The 21842-nt window shown below is 35.5% G+C and overlaps 1 protein-coding gene and 1 long non-coding RNA gene across 2 annotated transcripts; one reads left to right on the top strand and one right to left on the bottom strand.

The window, feature by feature from the left end:
- Positions 1–13325: 13325 nt before the first annotated feature.
- On the bottom strand, positions 13326–16221 carry LOC132160775 (oxidative stress-responsive serine-rich protein 1-like). Its single transcript, XM_059570464.1, has 4 exons — positions 15860–16221; positions 15272–15368; positions 15083–15193; positions 13326–14448 (listed from the first exon to the last, which is right to left on the bottom strand). Exons 2-4 carry the CDS (start codon positions 15355–15357, stop codon positions 13746–13748), a joined length of 900 nt encoding a protein of 299 aa, XP_059426447.1. The 5' UTR covers positions 15358–15368; positions 15860–16221; the 3' UTR covers positions 13326–13745.
- A 455-nt stretch (positions 16222–16676) lies between these two features.
- LOC132160774 (uncharacterized) lies at positions 16677–21525 on the top strand. The gene is made up of 3 exons (XR_009438073.1): positions 16677–16890; positions 20165–20334; positions 20998–21525. It is a non-coding gene; the product is annotated as an uncharacterized LOC132160774 (long non-coding RNA).
- The last annotated feature ends 317 nt before the right edge of the window (positions 21526–21842 follow it).

Raw genomic sequence — 21842 nt, 5'->3', positions numbered from 1 at the left:
TATGTCCTTGTTGTCCACTGAGGAATCTTACAGTATTTCTTGCTTGATTACATTATGTGTTCTTCACATCTGCTCATACAGCAAAGTTTAAACATCAACTTCAGATTGCTTGTAAAATTGTGGAAAGTTCTTCTACGCTCAAACCAAGTTGTAAAAAGTACCAGCTGCGTCACTGACCTGCTGCTCATAAGGGTCTCAGACTGTCCTATATTATGAAGTGCAAGAAGAATCTGGCCTGACTTCAGCCTTGATTTGTTTAGTCTGGGACTAGAGTACATTTTAGACAACTTGAAGGAAGCGTCCTGAAAAATGCAAGAGATGAACATGTTTTTTAAAGATGGTATTTGCCTTAAGATTGATAGTGCAGAGTTAAATACATCTGTGAATGCATACAACTTGAGAAATGGGGACATAAGCAAATAGCTATCAATCATAGTTATGATCTAACTTAACATCGCATGCTTATTAGTGATGCATAATGTTCCTTATTCAAGGGTCAAAATAGGGTGCATGAAGCAAATGTGATAGTTATGAACCAAAAGCTTTTTTGTTGTGAATCTTCATTCTTAGTTATTTCGTAACTCACTTTCAATTCAGTGTAATTTATTATTTAAGCAGAACAGACAAGTGCGCTCCATATTCTTCAATATGTACAATTCCACCTATAGGCTTGTGTTTAAATGTAACATTTCAGAGCTCATGGGTTGTCAGCGTTGCTATTATGCCGTCATTGATAATCAGTTCTATAGCGGCTGCTGATCCAAGAGAGGCAGAGTTTAGGCAGAGACAGTAAACACTGCAGCTCGGGTCAGCTCGTTCAAGCTGTTGTGGCAATCAAATCCACATGGTGTACATTAGAGAGAAGCGCCTGGCTCAGTGCTGCTGTATGCTGGCCTTCTCCACATCCCCGCCTCGACTTTAACTCAGTCATAGTCCGTCTTTTGTCTCCACGTTAAAAGCAAATTCCTCCCAACCTCTGACATAGCCTGACACACATTCCAATTCAAGTACAACAATGGAGGCCTTTGTGTTGCGCTGCTGTGTGTGTGTGTGCGTGTTTGCTTTTCATTTTTTTATTACACTCTAGATGGGCTAGAAGGTTTAATCATTTTTTGTAGCCATATTGCTGGTACGTGTGTGATCTCACACCTCCAGAACACAAAACACACACAACTGCAAACTTTATGACTGTTTATGGTGGAAAAAGTTCTGTGCGGACCCTTTGCTCTTTTGTGTTACCTGTACATTTCTTTCTTTCTTTGATGGGAAACTAAGAAAAAGTTACTATTTTATTACATGATTGCTTCTTATATATATATAAGAAGCAATCATGTAATAAAAGCCATTTTTTCTTAGTTTCCCATCAAAGAAAGAAAGAAATGAAAAATAATAATAATAATATATATATATATATATATATATATATATATATATATATATATATATATATATATATATATATATATATATATATACAGTACAGACCAAAAGTTTGGAAACATTACTATTTTTAATGTTTTTGAAAGAAGTTTCTTCTGCTCATCAAGCCTGCATTTATTTGATCAAAAATACAGAAAAAAAATGTAATATTGTGATATATTATTACAATTTAAAATAATTGTTTTTAAATTTATTATACTTTAAATTATCATTTATTTCTGTGATGCAAAGCTGAATTTTTAGGATCATTATCACATAATCCTTTAGAAATCATTCTAATATGATGATTCATTATCAAAGTTGGAAACAGTTCTGCTGCTTAATATTTTTTCAGAACATGTGATACTTTTTTAGGATACTTTGATGAATAAAAAGTAAACAAAAGTTTAAAAAAGTAATTTTTTTTCTTTCTTTTTTTTTTAAAAATAAAATCAATACTTTTATTCAGCAAGGATGTGTTAAATTGATAAAGTGATAGTAAAGAAAATATATTATTAGAATATATATTATTATAATTTTTATTTTTATTTTGAATAAATGCAGTTCTTTTTAACCTTTTATTCATCAAATATATTAGACAGCAGAACTGGTTCCAACACTCATAATAAATCAGAATATTAGAATGATTTCTAAATGATCATGTGATAGACTGGATGTGACATGTGACACTGAAGGCTGGAGGAATGATGCTGAAAATTCAGCTTTGCATCACAGGAATAAATTATTTTTTTAAAGTATATTTAAATAGAAAACTATTATTTTAAGTTGTAATAATATTTGACAATATTACTGTTTTTTTCTGTATTTTTGATCAAATAAATGCAGGCTTGATGAGCAGAAGAAACTTCTTTCAAAAACATTAAAAATAGTAATGTTTCCAAACTTTTGGTCTGTACTGTATATATATAATAAACAGCCACTAATAAACAGTTAATAAACAGCTAATAAGTTATTAAAAGGCATGCTAATAAGTAGTGAGAATTGGTTCCTTTAAAGTGTTACCAAAATTTGACACTTTTTAAAACTACATTTTCTGGTTTTAGTTGAGACACATTTCTGGTATGTCTGATTTGCAATCAGAGTAGGTGTGTGTGGGTGTGACGTTCTTTGAGGGAAGTTACTATAAAGTATTCAGTGACACTTTAAAAGTGTTTAGCACACACAATCCCATCTAATCTCTTTCTCCTGAGGGGTGTTAGACGTGAGGTGATGTTTGTGCTTGTTGCTTTTGTAAACTACTCATTATGAAGTAAATAAGCTCATCACAAACACATGCCACAGAGTTGAACAATAAAACTATGCAATCCCTTTGAGCGGCCTACATAGATTAGGTTAACACTTTTAGCAGAGGCATTTTTGTCCGTGCTTATTTTTTGTTTGTTTATTTTTCTTTATTAGTTTACAAGAGCCCACATTCCTCTATCATCAACATCATTAACATATTAATTGGTCTAGATGTTAATCTGTTTTGAACAGATATAAAAAGCAATCTGTAACATATTTGATTAGATTACTCAAGTTTAGTAACTTACTCTAAATACTTAGGAATACTGAAGGATTTAATGTACCAAATTAAACAATTTCATGTTACATAACTGTAGTTAAGACCAATAAATATAATATTACTGCTATAAAAGAATAGTAGCAAAGTGCTTGCCATTCTTACGGTTTCTCAAATTTTAGTATATGGTAAAATTTTAGTATTTGGCAAAAAAACATCATACATACATTTTTGTTAGATTTTTCTAACCTAAATAAATTTGTCATCTTTAATTTGAAATTAGAATAATTACATTTGATTAGAATAACAAGGCACTATAGGCCTGTTACCAATCAAATGAAATCTGTATCAGTAAATCCATATCCATGTTTACACTGCAGATGCGGCATAGAAGAAATTAATTATTTTACAGTGTCCTTGCTTCACATTACATGTACTTACTATTATAATAACAATAAATTATGCATAATTACATGCAAATAACCCTAAACCTCACCCTAATCTTAAACCTTACTATATAGTTAATTAATATTACTCAGTACTTAAATATATAATTACACTGTTAAAAGGACACCTTAAAATAAAGTGTAACCGAAAGAAGAAATTATGAAAATAGACATGTTGTGTGAGATTGTGAGATCAGTGTTGGCAGCCCTGGTTTTTAAAGATCGGGAACAATTTACCTCAAGATGCTTTCTCAGATTAGATGTTATCAATAATTTCATTTAATATTAATGTGAGCTGTTTAGGAATTTTTATAGGACTCAAAATCAGAAAGCAATGCAATGTGGGTTGGTAATAGAAAATTAAAAGAAAATTTTACAAAGAGGTATAAAATCACAGTGCAATGCAAGCTATGTTGACCTGCAAAAAAAAAAAAAATACGATCTGTGAAAACCAGGGCCAACACTGATCTCACTATCTCACAGCCTTTTTCACGCAGTACCACTGATGTTAACCTGAATTAAAAAATATTTCAATAAAATAATATGTTAATATTATAAATAATATATCAATTGTATCAAAATTAATAAAAATAAAAAGTGGGGAAGTCGTGGCCTAGTAGTTAGAGAGTTTGACTCCTGACCCTAGGGTTGTGGGTTCGAATCTCGGGCTGGCAATACCACGACTGAGGTTCCCGTGAGCAATACACTGAACCCCCAACTGCTCCCCGGATGGGTTATATGCAGAGCATGAATTCTGAGTATGGGTCACCATACTTGGCTGAATGTCACGTCACTTTCATATATTATTATTTTTTTTATTTTGGGCCAAAATACAGTAATAAAGTCTAGTACAATATTGTCAAAAATATCAAATTTTCCTGTTCTGTGGAAATATATATTTTTTCATATTCACTTTTCATCTGTGAATATGACAAAGCATTTTGCGTTTCCTTTTCAGTAAATATCTCTTCTTTGGAAATTCACACAAACAGACACGCCCACTTCTTTTACTATGGTATGACGGAAGCCCCACCCATTTTCCATTTGAACTTTGGACTGGATCCTCCTGCTCATTCTAGTCTAACCAGCTCTCTCACTCCATGTGCATTTTCTCTCTCTCAAATTCATTTTCATGTTGTTGTTTTTTTTTTTTTTTACACTTTCCCTTTTCATACCTCACTCTTTCGCCTTACGGACAAAGAGATAAAGGCTGTAGAAGGCCACTCTGTTGACTGGGAGCCATAAAAACAGGGCACACTAGAGCTATGCTTCTCCCCCTCCACCCACAACTGCCTACCAACCTGCCAAACCATATATAGAAGAGTACACGCTAGTTCCCTTTCCCAGCACACGCTAAAAGCCAGGAAGACGTCACCACTTCCTGTGCATATGCAAGAAAATGGAATTTAAGAGGAAGCCCATAGGGCATTAAACAGTGGAAGATGTGTGTGTGTTTGTGTTGGAGTGTGGATACGAGAAACACCATGTGGTAACCGAGTAAAGCTGTGATAAGGGAATTGTGTGGAATGGCTGGAATTTCCTGCTAGAAACGTCACATGTGCTGCAGTGTTCAGCCACAGTTTACGTGCGCAGCCCGAGAACTGCATGAAGAGACAATATTTAACTATATGATGAGTCGTAAAATTTCACTGATGATATTTGACCTTGGCGTCTGTCGTATCTTGTAGTGTAATTCCTTTAAGAGTTGTATTCTATTTGCAGAAAGATGGGTACATTGTTGTGTCTTTTAAAATTATTTATTAAATTATTAATGTTGAGTATGATGAGCCATACAGATGTTTACCTTAAAATGTACAATGAAAGACTTATTAGCAGTGCATGCACTTTTCAAAACCACTAAGCCTAAAAATGTAACTTGATATTATTATTAATATTACTGATTTTCCTCTATTTTTGATTAAATACATGCAGCCTTGGTGAGCAGAAGAGATGGCTTCCAAAGGCATCAAAAAAAAATCTTACAGACAGCGTAAATTGTACTGCTTCATTTTTACATATTTGAATTATACATTGGTGGCCAAAATGATTAGAACACTAGTATTTTCAGCAGCTAAAAATGGTTTTAAGTCAGTTATTTCTATCATTTGCTGTAGTGTGTCAGTAGGAAATATCATATTACATTTCGAAACATTCATTTTGCCATTAACTGTGATAATCCAGTCAGATTTGTGTTTGCACAACAGTCAGTGCTCCACACAGAGATCTGATCTCATCATCATCCAGTCTGTCTGGAATGACATGATGAAACAGAACAAACTGAGACAGACTAAATTCAGAAGATCTGTGGCAATGTCTCCAAGACACTTCAAGAAACCTACCTGCAAAGCTCCCTGAAAAACGAGCTGCTTAAGGATGTTCACACCAAGTGTTGATTTCATTTAATTAATAGAAGTTAATTGATAAATAAAATCTATTAATGGCATTATTTTTGACAGTATCCTCATTTTACAGCATTTTTACGCAATTGCCTAAAACGTTTTACAGTACTGTAGCTTTATAGATAAACTGATATTTCCTACTGACACACTACAGCAAAATATAGAAATAACTGACTTGTTAAATGTAGCTGCTGAAAATACTAGTGTTCTAATCATTTTGGCCACCACTGTAGATCAAATTGTGCAGCTTTTCTAAATTACAAGAGCTCCTAAAACAGGATGTTAAAACCCTTTGATTTACATTGAAAGAGGAAGGAACCAAAGTAATTGAGAACAAAATATCAAAATTTGCTTGGGCAAGAATGCATTCACCTAGAAACTGAATGTCCTGACAGCTGCCCTGGCAACCACACAGCACCTGTGAACGCCACTCAGTTTTTATTTAGAATATATATAAAAATCTAGTTCTGAAATGACTTAAGGATCAAAAACAATAAATGACTCATGAAACATGCTATCTGAAGTGTATGTGTGTCAGGGTGGGGAGTTTGGATGAATAGAGTTTTTTTTTGTCATACTACTCCACATTTCACTGGAGAATTATCTGCAACTGCCTTTGTTAGGCAAAAGCTCTGACATGGATCACTTTACCGTTTCAGAGTGTTTATATGCCCAGGAGACAATATAGACACTTAACACGTCTCTCTGCTGTTTCACCTGCCCGCTGTGTTTCTGCTCTCGGCCAGGTGTGACATTTCACTGTACAATGAGCGTCTCTCTTTTACAAGCCACATGATTCTAATGAGGACACAATATGATTCCCTGTCTGCTTGCCATTATTAAAATGAATCTGATTTTTTTTACAAAAGGTCACAATGTGTAACCGAGTGGGTTCCTGTTCTGCTTTTTTGCTGGTGAGCAGACGACAGGTGCACTCTGTGGTTTTACTAAAAAGGAAAAAGAGTTTCAGGTGCTCTATTTATATTATTCTATTACTAATGTTAGGTGCTTTTCATTTCCATTTTGCTCTCATCAGTGGTGTTTGATTAAGCTAACATCACTTTACTTCAAAACTCTAACATTAACTCAATACAAAGAAAGGATTTTTAGACATCTTGGCCAACTAAAAAGTATGAACATAAGTATGAGCATGTACAGCACTCAATACTTATTTGGGGCTCCTTTTGTCTGAATTACTGCAGCAATGCGGCGTGGCATGGAATTGATCAGTCTGTGGCACTGCTCAGGTGTTATGAGAGCCCAGGTTGCTCTGATAGTGGACTTCAGCTCTTCTGCATTCTTGGGTCTGGCATATCGCATCTTCCTCTTCACAATACCCCATACATTTTCTATGGGGTTAAGGTCAGGTGAGTTTGTTGGCCAATTAAGAACAGGGATACCATGGTCCTTAAACCAGGTACTGGAAGCTTTGGCACTGTGTGCAGGTGCCAAGTCCTGTTGGAAAATGAAATCTGCATCTCCATAAAGTTGGTCAGCAGCAGGAAGCATGAAGTGTTCTAAAACTTCCTGGTATATGGCTGTGTTGACTTTGGACCTCAGAAAACACAGTGGACCAACACCAGCAGATGACATGGCACCGCAAACCATCACTGACTGTGGAAACTTTACACTGGACCTCAAGCAACGTGGATTGTGTGCCTCTCCTCTTTTCCTCCAGACTCTGGGACCCTGATTTCCAAAGGAAATGCAAAAATTACTTTCATCAGAGAACATATCTTTGGACCACTCAGCAGCAGTCCAGTCCTTTTTGAAGCGAGACGCTTCTGATGCTGTCTTTTGTTCCAAGAGTGGCTTGACACAAGGAATGCGACAGCTGAAACCCATGTCTTGCATACGTCTAAGCTTTCCATTGATGATTTAGATTAAAAATCTAAATATTGAGATAATCACTTTTTTAGTTGTCCAAATTAAGTTCTTAACAATGAATATTACTAATCAAAAACTAAGTTTTAATATTTATGGTAGGAAATTTTCAAAATATCTTCATGGAACATGATCTTTACTTAATATGCAAATAATTTTTATTTTGGCATAAAAGAAAAAGAGATCATTTTAAACCCATACAATGTGTCTTTGGCTATTGCTACCTAGCAACTTATGACTGGTTTTGTGCTCAAGGGTCACATGCACACACACACACACACACACACACACACACACATACACAAATTAGTAAAAATCAGTTCAAACACTGCCTTTGTGGTTTTCTATTTATATTAAATCAAGTTTCATTCTTTGTTTTTCAACTCTGTTTTTGCCTGTTAGCACCTGCTGTTAAGTGGCCTGTAATAAATGACTTTTATTTTGTACAGTGGAGTCTACTCTGAAACAGTTTTCAAAAGTGCACTGATGCATTCAAAAACTACTGTTATATATGCAGCTACGATATTAATTTGTTTTTCTGACTGGGAAATCAGCAACTAGTGAGCATGTCTGGAAACATGTGGACCTCTAATTTATAATTTATTGATCATAGGTTAATAGAACAAATGGGAGAATCTTAGGCTATACAGTAAGAGGAAGGAGCTATTTACTTGATGAGAAATGTGCAGAGTTGATATTAAAAACATTGGTGCCATGGCAAATCTGTGTTTGTGACCTTGACAAAGCGGAGGCCCTGTAACCTACTGATGTTTTGGGTTACCAGGAAGAACTTGAATAGATAAAGAATGAGACACTTAAAAATAAGCCACCATACCAGCACTGAGCCTGCAGTCATCCAGATGATCATGATTAAGTGCTTGATGCAATCAATGTCCTGCTAAGCATCACTGCATAGAAAGTCTCACCTCATCACTTAGTGAACTGAGAGACTATGTTGGCTTTACACGCTTCCTCTCTCATTACACAGCTCGTTAGATGCTACTTTAGAAGGTAATCAGAGCTTTGATCATGAGCTAGATGAATGCCAGCACATTCATTTGCAACTGAATTGCTGTTTATTACAATTGAATAGGTTTGATTCACCTTTTTAATATGCATTAGATTGGAGATCAAAGTCAATAAGCGCTTTCATCTGTATTATGCACTCATAAAGTCTTATACACCTAATTAAAATAGAAAAAATAAAGCAGTTATACACATTTATTTAAAATGGTATTAAAGATGACACATGCACAAATGGAAAGCAATTTAAAAGACAATAGACAGCAATTTAAAACATTAGTCTCGAGAAGTTACATGAAATGACCGTTTTAACCTCCTCCTTCTTGTCTGTTATAACTTTTCTATTTTTTTAAGTCACTTGTGATGAAAGTACCTGTTGTTGTGTAAGTTGGGTATGAGACAAAAGTCTTTTGAAAATGTATTTCATGCAAGAAATGGTCAAGCTTAAAGTCATTTAAAGTTTACTGAAGAGTAGGACAACTGGAAAATACTTATATTTATACCCTAATCAAATCTGGATACTTCCATCTCATCCAATAGTACTGAACATTCAACAATAACACTCTTTGGTAGAGTAAAGCAAATAAAGCTTAATAATTATAATAATAATAATATTTCAGATAAAATATAAAACTGCTAAATGCATACATTTTTAATAGTGCAAATAATGCATAGATTAGTGGGTGTTCTGTTGGCATTATGTTAATGTTTTTATAAAAAATTATATACAAAATGTTTTACACTGAATAAACAGGCTGTTATGGTCTGTTGCCAGGTTTGTGTGGTTGCTGAGGTATACATTATATATATATATATAATTATATCATATACATTATATATAGGTCATGTGAACTACCATACAAAAAATGGATTTGAGCATTTGCTTAACTCTAGCCAAACTAAAAAAGAAAAAGAAAAAAAGGAAATTGAGAACTGAGTGGTTGAACCCTTCAAAAGCACATACAGACTGATCAGAGCATTCTACAAAGGTTCAGATCTGGATCTTTCCAGTCTCACTCAACTCTGCTGACCTTTGACCCCGAGTTGCTAGGATCATGCCCCTACGAGGGTGGCTGTGGCTTGAGTGGCGACAGAATCCCGCTATAGCTGTGCTGCCCTAAACACTTCCATATGAGCATCCTGCCTAAACCATGGGAAAAAGTAGCTTGGGTCAAAAAGTCCATCTAAACATTGTAAAATGTCTCTATTTATTATTAGTAGGTCTTGCTGTGAAAAGCATCAAGGTTATTATGTTTTTAAACCCTTAACCCTAAGTATTCAGTTCTGGTGCATAATCTTTCCCACATAGATATTTCCCCCCACATTTCAATTGAATATTTCCATAGTATCAATATATAGGAAAGTGCAGTAATTTAACGCCTCATTAAAGCGACCCTCAACAATCACTGGTTAAACTCTCATCATCAGGCATTCTGTGCAGTCATCTTAAAAAAAACAACAACAACAACATCTTATATTACATATACACACACACAAAAAAAGGGGGGGGGGGGGAGTCTCCCGAGGGGGAAGCAACCCCACCAGGACAGAACAATGGCGTTCCTCTCCTGAGTCCGTGATTGAATGAATGCTGCCAGGATTCAAGTACAAACATTCCAGCGTACAAAGAGAGCAAAGCCAAGAGGGACGGGGGCAGGGGTTAAGGGGAGCGCAGGTGAGGAGACAAGTCTGAACAACACCAGTGAGTGACAGCAGCATGTTTCCTAACATATAAATCCTACTGCATCATATCTGATACGCACATTTTCAGGGCCTCTAAATGATCTACGTGATCAAAACTTTGCTGAAAAACCTGTTTTACACAATCTACTTCTTGCCTTCTGTCATCTGACTAATAGTTTATCATTTTAACAAGTGAAAGGACTTTCAATGTAATTGTAAAAATGTGGTCCAGTGTATTTTGCTGTGAAATCTCATTATCAGTGAACTGCATTGCATTAAATGCTTTGAAACTATAATGTTTTGATCATAAAATTAAGTATTTATATACCACCTCACACATCAAGACATATATGATTGATAGATTTAGAGTGAAAAAATATTTTTATCTTTTGAGCATATGTTGTAAAAATCATAAGAAAAAAAAATATTACAAATAAAATTGAGGTGTTTTTCCTCAGGTTTTAACTCCTTATTCTCACTATAATATACTATATGAGTCATAAAAGCTTGATTTATCAAATATGATACAAAACATAAAACCTCTTGCATCAAGTTTCAATATACAGTTTAATTTTAAAATGTATTTTTCTGACTATTATTTTATATGTCAGGCTGTACAGGGTTAAACACGCATTTCTGAAATACATGATTCTAAGACATATGGGAACTTGAAATGTCCACCAACAAACCACAAAAATGTTATCATGGGTAAAGTTGGAACAATAAATTAAACAAAACTCTTTAATATCTGCATGTTTCTCCAAGACAGCAATGAAAATAAATAGACAGCCACTTGAGACCTTTATTAAAGCTACATGAGTTTTTTCCTGAGAAAATGACCTTAAATAAATATTCGGAAAATAATAATCGTAATAATAATAATAATTAGCAATCATTTGAAAATAAAGTGAACATAAATTATCTCCATTTAATATAAGCCTAAAATTGTCTCAAACTTGAATTTGAATTTCAAAATATGTACATTTCTCCTCAAATTCTCTCAGATCACTTGAGCTGCTATTCACATTAATTTATAGCTCTATACTCTAAATACCTAGTGTTTCGTTAGTGGCTATTTTTATTTCTCTTAAACATTTTTTAAGAGAAACATCAAAGTTGATGAGCTCTGAATGAGCAACCTCAAACACAACAACAGACACCACAATAAAGCAGCCACACATGTTCGGCCTGCATGTTCTCCCAGCAGAATTCCCTGTGTTTTTTTAATCTGGTTGACAAAAGGCTAGATTATTAGGCAAACTGGTTAGCTGGGCAGCTTTTGTTGACCAGCAACATCCAGCAGACTCTTTTGTGTGTTTCCATAGCTTTTCTTGGTATGCTTTGATGCAGTTCCCCTTTTGTAAAAATCCATACAACCTTACAAGTCATTCTCTAGGAGCAGAGAGACAGAACTGACATCAGTAAACCAGAAAAAACAGGGTGGATTGTTGAATTAGACTTATGTTTAAATACAAAGCAAATGTTACAGATAAGTGAGAGATGACTTATGCCATGACATTTAACATGTGGGTTATTTACAGAGATAATAGGGAGTCTCTGTGACGTGGTTGGAAACACAAGGTAAGTTTCACTGGAATGCCCTTTAGGGCGTTTCTCTCGCCCTCTGATGAGAACATAGTCACCTGACCCGGCCCATGTGCACCAAGCTAAAGAAAGTAAACATGGGATTTATTTTTTATATACGTCAGGTGAACGTCTGTTTACATGGATGTTTTCCCCTCTCATCTGAGAGATGCAGATCTTTTGTTCATAATGGGGATTTGAATAGATGATTCTTATATTACATAAGGTCCACCCATTATTGAATATATGATTACACCCAAACTTAAAGGAATTGCTAACGCTAGAATAAATGTTTGCTAAAAATGTATTCACCCTCAGGACATCAAAGATGCAGATAAGTTTGTTTCTTCATCAGAACAGATTTGGAGAAATGTAGCATTCCATTACATCACTTGCTCAGCATTGGATCCTCTGCAGTGAATGGGTGCCGTCAGAATGAGAGTCCTAACAGATGATAAAAACATCACAATAATCCACAAGTAATCCACACCACTCCAGTCTCATGAAGCAAAATGCTGTGTGTTTGTAAGAAACGAATCCATCATTAAGATGTTCTAACTTAAATCATTGCTTCCGGATAAAATACAAGTCCTCTCTCCATAAAGTCATCTGCTTTTCTGAGTCAGGAGAGAAATACGCAAAGATCAAAACAGTTCTTACAAATACGTAAAATACATGTGACGCAATTTTTACTGGAGGAAGTGAAATCTACAATCTATACATGAAAACATCAATTGTTTTTGGGATGTTCTGCAAATGTGGTTTGTGGGTCGCAGATATTTCTTTATGTTGTTAAATGAGATCTCTATTAACTTTAACTCATTTTCGTGTCATAAGAAAAAACCTAATCCTAATGAACAGGCTATTTTATATTATACATAAATATTCAAATGATGTTGCGATCAGAAATCTCTGTATGGCTTCAATGGATATTACTTAAAGAAACGAAAATAAAGTTTTTCAAACTCTATTGCTTACCGACATAAAGCAGGCCTTCAGCATGGGAAGTGAAGTGAATGAATGGTGCAATGCCTCCCCTAGTGGCCGTTACAAAAACACGATGAGAATGACGTCAGAAAATGGCCTGTTTATACAGGATTACACAATGGTGCAGTACTAGTTACAACACTGGATTGGCAGGTCATGTTAACATTACCCTACGTAACACAACTTCATATATAGGCAGGTAAGAATAAAAATGGCATGTTACTTGCATGATGAACATGTTCAAGTGTCTACTGCTTTTGCATTATATCCTTTCACTTGTTATAATGCATAATGTTATTTGAATTACTTATTCCTTGAAATTAAATTAAAACAATAATTATTAATTTTAAAAAAGCAAGACTTCCAAGACACCAAACGTCATGAACAATCCCCAAAATGCCATTTTATTGACAAATCAGATGACATCACATCCTTCTCATGGTGAACAGAATTATTACTTGACATTGTGTAAGTTTGCATATATCAGTGAAATCAAACCTGCAGTCTCTGGGATTGACCTTTGGCAACTTTAAAATATAAACCAAACATGACAGTTATCACGAAATCAAACAAAAACAAAAGGAAACAGAGTAGTGAATCACAGAACGAGTCATGCTCCCATGATTTTTAGTCAGCGCACGTTGTCTGGTTGTTTTGGAGAAAGAACAAACATAAATCCTCAATACCACAATAAAGTAGAATTGCTTTTAGATAATATCTTTATTACTGCTTTTTATTTGTTAAATAAATCACTTTTTTTTCCCGCAAAGCTTCAATTTGCTTCATTAAAGGTAATTTTCAGGTGTACATCATCTCAGCCATGTGCGACATCTTCTTGGGGATGTAAAGGTAATATTCCATGTATCCGGAAAGGTCCTCTATCGTGATGTCATCCACGTAGGCGCGGGCCTGTTCGGAGCAAGAGCGAGGGGAGCTGGACGTCCCAGCGGAAGTTCTGCTGTTGGATGAATTGTCCTGCGGGCTGGGAAGCTTCCGCTCGCATTCGGAGATCACATCTCGAAGGCCAGTGAATGAGTAAACCTCAACCCCCTGCCAACCTGGACACTGGCATTCCCGCTGGCCACACGGGCACTGATCGGCCTCCTGCAACTTGGACAGAGTTTGAAAGTCAGATGGAACAGCATTACCTGCACACGCCTCCTGAGATCCCGGACCACATCCTAAAGCAGGCCTGTTTTCAGGAGCGCTCTTGTCATCCGAGGGCATTCTGGGATTGAGGGGTGATTCCTGACCCTTTGGAGAAGGGAGGTGGGTTTCATAGCTGACGACACCACATAGAGTGGAGCACGGAGTTGAGAATGCTACTTCGTTCTTGACAGCGCAGGTGTCGTCGGGCTCTGGCGGGGTCTTGTGTTTAAGGTGTCCAGGAGGGGGAGACATTTTGCTGCAGTAAGTAAACTTCGGAGGATGAAGGATTGGCGATTTTGATCGCCGACGTCGCTGGCTTCTCACAACTCCTCTTGATGACTTTCTAGTGCATCTAAAGGAAAGAAAAAAGGCAAAAATATTAGTATGAAGTATAACTATGTATGTTGTTGTAATCCTATAAAGCCTTTATCTCTAAGAATTTCAAAAGCCTTTAAATGTAAAAAAAAATGCTGTCAGAGTTGTATACAATATACTACATGCCTTCTGTCATTTGATTGACAGTTTATACTTTTTTAACAAGTAAAATGCCTTTCAGCATGATTGTAAAACTGTCCATCTTCAGCTCGTGCTTACAAATCTTTACTGATATTTATAAAGAAACCATAAGATTAGCTTTTATATTGATGGTAATATTTTGAGCTTTGATAATAAAAGTATTTAGATATAATCTTAATAAATCACACTGAAAAATACAGAGTGACAACTGATATTTATATGCTAGGCAGTCTGAAATACTGCATATTTTTGCCCAGTTTGGGCATTTTAGTTTTCAATCATATTCTCACTATATAATATCTTATGTGCCATAAAGCAAAAATGATGCTCAACGTGAAACTAATAAACTAGCCTCAACTTTCAGAACTTCACTCAACTGTTCCATTTAAAAGCAACAGTTTTCTGACTATTCTTCCTTATGTCACACTTTACATGGTTAGCTAGGTCAGAATCCCTAAAGCGGTCCTCACCCAAGCCAGTTATCTTTCAAGGAGCTCATCTTGGATTTGGCTCCTTCTGGGCTGCTTCGAGCAACCAATCTGGAAGCCAAAGTCTCAGAGACGCGGACTGCGGCTGTGGAACTGGAATGCAATAAACACATTACCCAGACAGTACAATAAAGTGAGCATCCATATTTCAAAAATCAAAAGACGGCAAACCTTTCAGCATCCACACGCAGTTTCTTAAAAGCAGTCTGTAGTGTCTCCTCCTCACACTCCTTTCCTACTTTCTCCACAGCAGCCATTATATTAGACTCTGAAACCATAACAGTAGAGAGTAATACAAGTGAGCAGTAATAGCAAACCCAAGTAGTTATTATAACATTCAGTAACTTTATTTTAACCGATTCAGGTACGTTTAACCATTAACATAAGCTTCGAACTATTAGAAGAATAAAGGAAACCTGGAAGAAAACCTGCAGTGGATGAAACTTTATTCGAGAATTTAGAATAACCTCTGCATTGAGAACTCATTGAGTAACTTACCATGTTATGAAATACAAACTTACAAGCAGACTTAAAGTACAACCTATTATTGTAATTTCCTTAATCATTCAAATTATCACAATGGAGTAGTTGAGAAGTTGTGATTCATGTTATGAAACGCTGATCACATGAACACTTCGCATTATGAAGCTTAGCATTGTGTTCATCCAGTAGGCGCGGTTTGCATTCAGTGTCTCTTTGCTCGATATATAAATATAACTTATAAGGAAAAGAAACAGACCATTAGAAAAATATACTTACGGCCAAAGGACCCAAATCCGTGTATACCCCGGACATACAGGATTTTGTTTCTTCTGTTATGAGGGTCTGTGTTCACAAAGCTAGCAGGCTAACGTTAGCCAGCCAGTGTGTAGAGACGATATCTGTGAGAAAACTCGCTTTAAACCGCCCGCTGACAGGCCGTCGACGGGCATAACGCGATCTAGATAATACGTATGTACGGTCAAAACCCACAAATAATAGAAGAAATCAACCAATCATACACAATATTCTAGATTTTTCCCTTGCTAGTCTCTTGTTGACACTCAACCACTCAGAGTGACTCTGCAACAACGCAGATCTCGATGACGTAGTGCACGTACACACAAACGTCAGCAGATGCTAATGGATGCTTCTGGTGTTGTGCAATGATTTATATATAATAAAAATAAAATTAACAGTGGTTAATTATAACAAAAAAGATGTACATTTTCATCCCCCCTTCATAGATGTCTTAATATAGCCATGAAAAATGTGTACAATTAATTAATTAACTGACTGATTTTTAAAGGTCATATTCACAACAAAATTAAGCCAAAATCAATCAAATGGTGAATTTTCAATTTACCTACTTTATTTCAGCAGCTTACATACGCAAAATAAAGCATTTTAAAAATGTCTAAAATGTTCTCACATTTTTAAAGTAGGTATTAAATATTTACAAATAATAATAACAACAACAACAACAAATACAATTGACCTTACCATTAAACCACGACAATTAAGTTTTTTCTTTCTTCTGGTAATAGAAGCACTGCACACAGCTTGAATGGCGTCCTCTTGTGGTGATGAAGTGAATTGTCTCGGGCCTCCATATGCGCACCTTATTAAGCCTGTTTGCACTTGAAAACAGGAAGCTTGGAGTTGTAGAGAAGCCAGACACAAAGTGCATTATAAAGATGGAATTTATAGCTAGATTGACATGGAAGGACTGATTGTATTACTGTACAAAAAATATATAACCAGATGCACAGCACATCAAAACCAGAACCCTGGGGAATGGAAAACGTTTGGTGAGTTCCTGTTTACTCTTTACTCCATATGTGCATGAGATTATTTTTGGAGAAAGCCATAGGAAGCCCTAAAACCTCAGTGTCTGGTTCTGACTGTTAAATGTTTCAGATGTGTTTTGGATCGCACATACAGACTAAGTGTTTTGTCACAAATAATTTACATAACAATTAAAAATGCATTTTATCACTTTCCTTGTTCTTCTCTCTATGTTTGGGTTTGATCTTGCAGCAAACTTTATGTCTGAAGAGAAATGGACTGTGTAATTCTAAGCCCAGCAAGTTCACGTGTTTAAACTGCAATGCCAAGACTTTTTAAGTCCTTCATAAATAAAACCATGTTTACACATACAGTTATTACACAACATTTGTTGGACTATAAATATTATACATTTTGTTAAGGCAAATATTTTTAAGTTAGAAAGTGGGACCTTTCCATGTACAGAAAAAAAAAGATTTACATTAGGAAAGAGGAGGAAATTTAATGTAATTGCTCAAATTTTTAATTAATTAAACTTTTAATTTTGCTTATTTATTTGATGACAGTTCTATTTAAAATAAATACAAATGAAATATTTATGAAAAATGTTAATTTATGAAAAGTCTAGGTCTTTAATATGATTTCTTATGATGTAAACTAATATGTAGTGTTAATATTCGGATTTATAAAAAAAATATATATATATATATATATATATACATACATACATATATACATATATATATGTATATGTATGTATGTGTGTGTGTGTGTGTGTGGGGGGGGGGGGGGGGTTAATGCTTATAGGCATTATCAACCTTTAGTTTAAACCTTTATTTTATTTATTTATAGTCGGGGACTTTGAAATAATGTCGTATGATGTAAACTTATATACATGGGTTATATTATTATTTAAGTAATGTTATATAATGCCTTGACAGGATCATAGTTACATTATTTTTATTTATTTATTTACAAAATCTGAGACTTTGAACGTATCTCTTATGATCTAAACTTTTATATATTCTTTATATTATTTAGTTAAGTGATGTACTATATGCTGCTTGAAATGTTTAAACATTTGTCAAGCTTTTTACCACAAATAAAACATCTTGAATATGTGGTTTTGTTATGGTTATTATTAGTGCGTTTATACAATTTAATATCGGCGAGATTGAAGCCAGTGTGTTATATTTTGCGGCTGTGTCCTGCAGATGGCGCTGTAGTGCAGGTTAAACTCATTTGTCCTTGTTGAAAAGATGATCTGTTCTCTGCAGTAATCAAGAACGAGGTTCCTCCTGCTCCAGAAAATTCCTCACGTTATTGAATTTTATCCCATATATCACATTATATTGTTAAACACAATCAGGAATCCTGGGCTTCACAATTACCGCTGATGGAGGACAGTTATGCCTAGCTTGAAAGGTTGATTTTCAAAAGCCCATATAGTAACAATCACAATCACTATGGGTCCCAATGAAGCGTTTCGAGGTTATCTGCTGTAATTTCCACAAGTCCAGGCAAGGACACATGCAGCATTGTGGAGCTCTTGTGCTTCCCGGAGCCTTCATTCTAGTCAAAACGCTTGTGAAAACAAACTTAAGCTATATAAACCATAATTTCTCAATTTACAGAAACGTCAAAGCATGGCGCATACAGACTCTATTCATGAACAAAATGGTACTTTGACTTTGGAGAAGGGTCATTTCAGCTGTTGTTGCTAGGTCGTTCTGGTCAAAAGAGCCTAACCTCGATTCTGTTCTCTGGTTTTTAGATATTATTTGGCTCACATCCCTCCTTCATTATAAGTCTAGAGATTTTTATTTTTTGTTGTCTATAGTAATAGCACACCTCTCCTTACACAATTTTAGTTCCAGTGTCCTCATAACCTTAAGTATGAGCAGCAGTATAGTTTTTACTTCAGCAGGCATCACTAATGAAATAAAACTTAAGCCCCAGGCACTCTATCCAGTTGGGCTAGTATGAGAATCCTGTGTTTTACACGGGGGTCAGTTTCTGCATACCTAAATAAATTATTAATTAAAGACCTTTATTTTATAGAATTACAGAGCTCCAGGTAAATAAAGACAGCGAACAATTACTATGAAAACTTCAGAGTATAAGAACGTGACAACTGCACTACTTGGACAATTTCAGGCAGACCAATAATGTCTGTGTAAAGAGTAAATAAATGTATCAATCAATCAATAAATCAATACAATAACATGCAATACAATACAATCACCACAGAAATAGTCCATGACGTTTTATTTGTAATATTTTTATTTTTTCCCTAAACTGTTTTTTTTTTATATTTAATTCATTTACTCATATTTATTTAATTTATTTATTATTAAGGTTGTAATGTTGTGTCTCTGTCCTTGCCCATAATTGTAATAAAAAGAGATAGAAATCATTGTTAGCTGATCTTTCCATATGCAATAACTCTCAAAACTCATTTAAAATGCAATTTGGGTATTATGTGTCTTGCTGTACCAAGTGTAAATCATACTGGTTTATTAACATGCTGCGACAAAGTCAGAGTTATACCACAAGTAATATTCTGCACAATTTCCATGCTATTAACATAACAAGCAATAAAAGCAAAAATTGAATAAATAAAATATAAATAATAAATACAACATAACTAACCCTAAGAGCAAGGTTAGTGTACTTGTTTTATGTTTGATGGTCACATTATCCTGTATATATTGAAAACTGGAGCATTTCCACTATTCAGTGCTAGTGAACAAATGTTGGAATGTTCTCCAACCCTTCAAACAAGTGGCTCCTAAGAGCCCACACACCCACAGCTGCCGGTCAGACCTACGTGAACACACTCCTGTACATGTGAGTGCACACGCTGGGCTGGGGTGTAGCAGAAAGGCTTCTTGACTCTGAAAGGGGACCTGCTTCCTGAGAGGAAAGAGATTCCCACAGGAATACACTGCTGCAAAGAGGAGGTACAGGGAAACGAGAGCCAGAGAGATGAGGTTCTGCTCTGGACTTAGATGTCTCTCCCTTGAAATCTCATTTCAGCCCACAGGAAAGGAAAATCACAAATGAGATCTCTAATATCTTGTTTCTCCTGGATAGAGTGGGCCCCAAAACGTATTTGGACACTTACTAGAAAATATCAGACCAAGTTTGCAATCAAAATCAGACATCTCAATAAGAAAATTAATCTTCAAATTATTCCATGGCTAAATAATAATCTTCACTGATATACACACTGATTTGAATACAGTTGATTTTTCTGTATGTTAAAACCAAACTATGTAACTTTTGTCCATCTAGCGGCTGAAGCATTAAACTACTCGCGGAGGAACATTGTTTTGGTAGTTTCGGCTCCACTATTCTGCACGGATGAATCTGTCACCACTGCTAATGTTTCCAGACACCAAAACTCTCCCAAATAATCAAAGAAGAAGGAAAATGAAAGAATCTGAAAATTGTTTGATGAGCTGGTAAGTAGCTTATTTTCCATTGTTGTTTAGACCTACTAAAATCAGTTTGTTATAAAACTTTGGCAACACTACATTAAACAGAAAGATTACTATTCGCTATATCAGATAATGGTGTGAACTATTCGATTCCAAAGCTATTTATAGGCAAACAGACCAATGTAGTTACTGGTTTAGAGAATGACACTGTCACCAACAAACACATTGTTTTGTAACCTAGTCAGTGCATGGCAAATGTGATGCTATGTAAACTGTGTTGATTCATGTTTTATTACAGGTGCTGTCGCTTATACTTTTTGCTTTCTAACCCTTCTCGGTTCCAGGTGCATTCCACTGCACAAAATAATCTGTCTAATAAATCTTTTTTTTTTGCAAAACATTATATATATACTGTAATGGACTTCTATGGTGCCCCCTGAGTCTGAACTTCCAAGATGAAGTTTAAATGCAACTTCAAAGGGATTTTAGATTTTAGAGTCCTTTGAAGCTGCATTTTGGAAGTTCAAACCCGCCGGGCACCATAGAAGTCCATCATATAGAGAGAAATATTTTCCTCGAAAAACTGAAGAAAGAAAGACATGAACATCTTGGATGACAAGTTGATTATCTGTAAATTTTTGTTCTGGAAGTGAACTACTCTACTCTAATTTCTTTATTTCTCCTCAGGAATGAACATCTGTGACATCTAGAAGAAACATTTGAGACATTGTTGACTCTTAAATGGGCTCTCCATTATGTCACCTGAGCTACAAAACAGAAAGCTCTTGTCATGATTACAAGGGAATACTGACATTTACACCAGGTACGCACTAACACACCCTAATGCTGAGGATGCTGGAAAATGTTCTCATTCTGCATGAACAAAGCAGTGTTCTTTACAGAGTTCTGGGCTTTCCGCCCATGTTTTTGATCCAAGGATTTAAGGCATTCTGACAACATGGAACATTTGTGAGATTACTGTAGGGAGTGATTCTGTTCCGGCTGGCGGAAGGATTCAAGTTCAGCTGGTTCCCCTTCAAGTCAGGCATCATTACAGACATCCTGCGGAGGCAGAAGGGCTTTCTAAAACGGACCATTTCCAGGTTCTCATGCAGTCACAACAGAGAGCTCACAATCTCCATTTCACTTAGAGAGCCATGTGATGTCAAATAAATGTACTGGATTTAATAAATGTTAACTTTTAATCACATCTTTCCCAAAGGCCAAGCATAACTTCATTCAAGTGTCCTCTAAAAGGCTTTAAAGTATACACTGAAATGCCATCAGAGCAGAAATGACCTTTTAAGGCTTTCTAGGTCTTGGTTAATGCCTCTTTCTTGTTGGTCTGGCAAATAAGCCTCATTCTTCGCTGTCTAGTCACCTAGATTGTTTGAAAAATCTGCCAGACATCTGGAATCGGTCACTATACATGTCAGCTTGGCTAAGTCAAATCTTGAAGGTGGTCATCTAAGTGAATTTGGGTCATGCATACCTGTCACAGCTGAAAAATGAAGATTATAAGACCTAATCAT

The sequence above is a fragment of the Carassius carassius genome, chromosome 17, assembly GCF_963082965.1.
Source record: "Carassius carassius chromosome 17, fCarCar2.1, whole genome shotgun sequence".
In the NCBI taxonomy this organism is placed as follows: domain Eukaryota; kingdom Metazoa; phylum Chordata; class Actinopteri; order Cypriniformes; family Cyprinidae; genus Carassius; species Carassius carassius.
The sequence above is the reverse complement of the archived record's forward strand: the minus strand, read 5'-3'. Positions and strand labels throughout refer to the sequence as shown.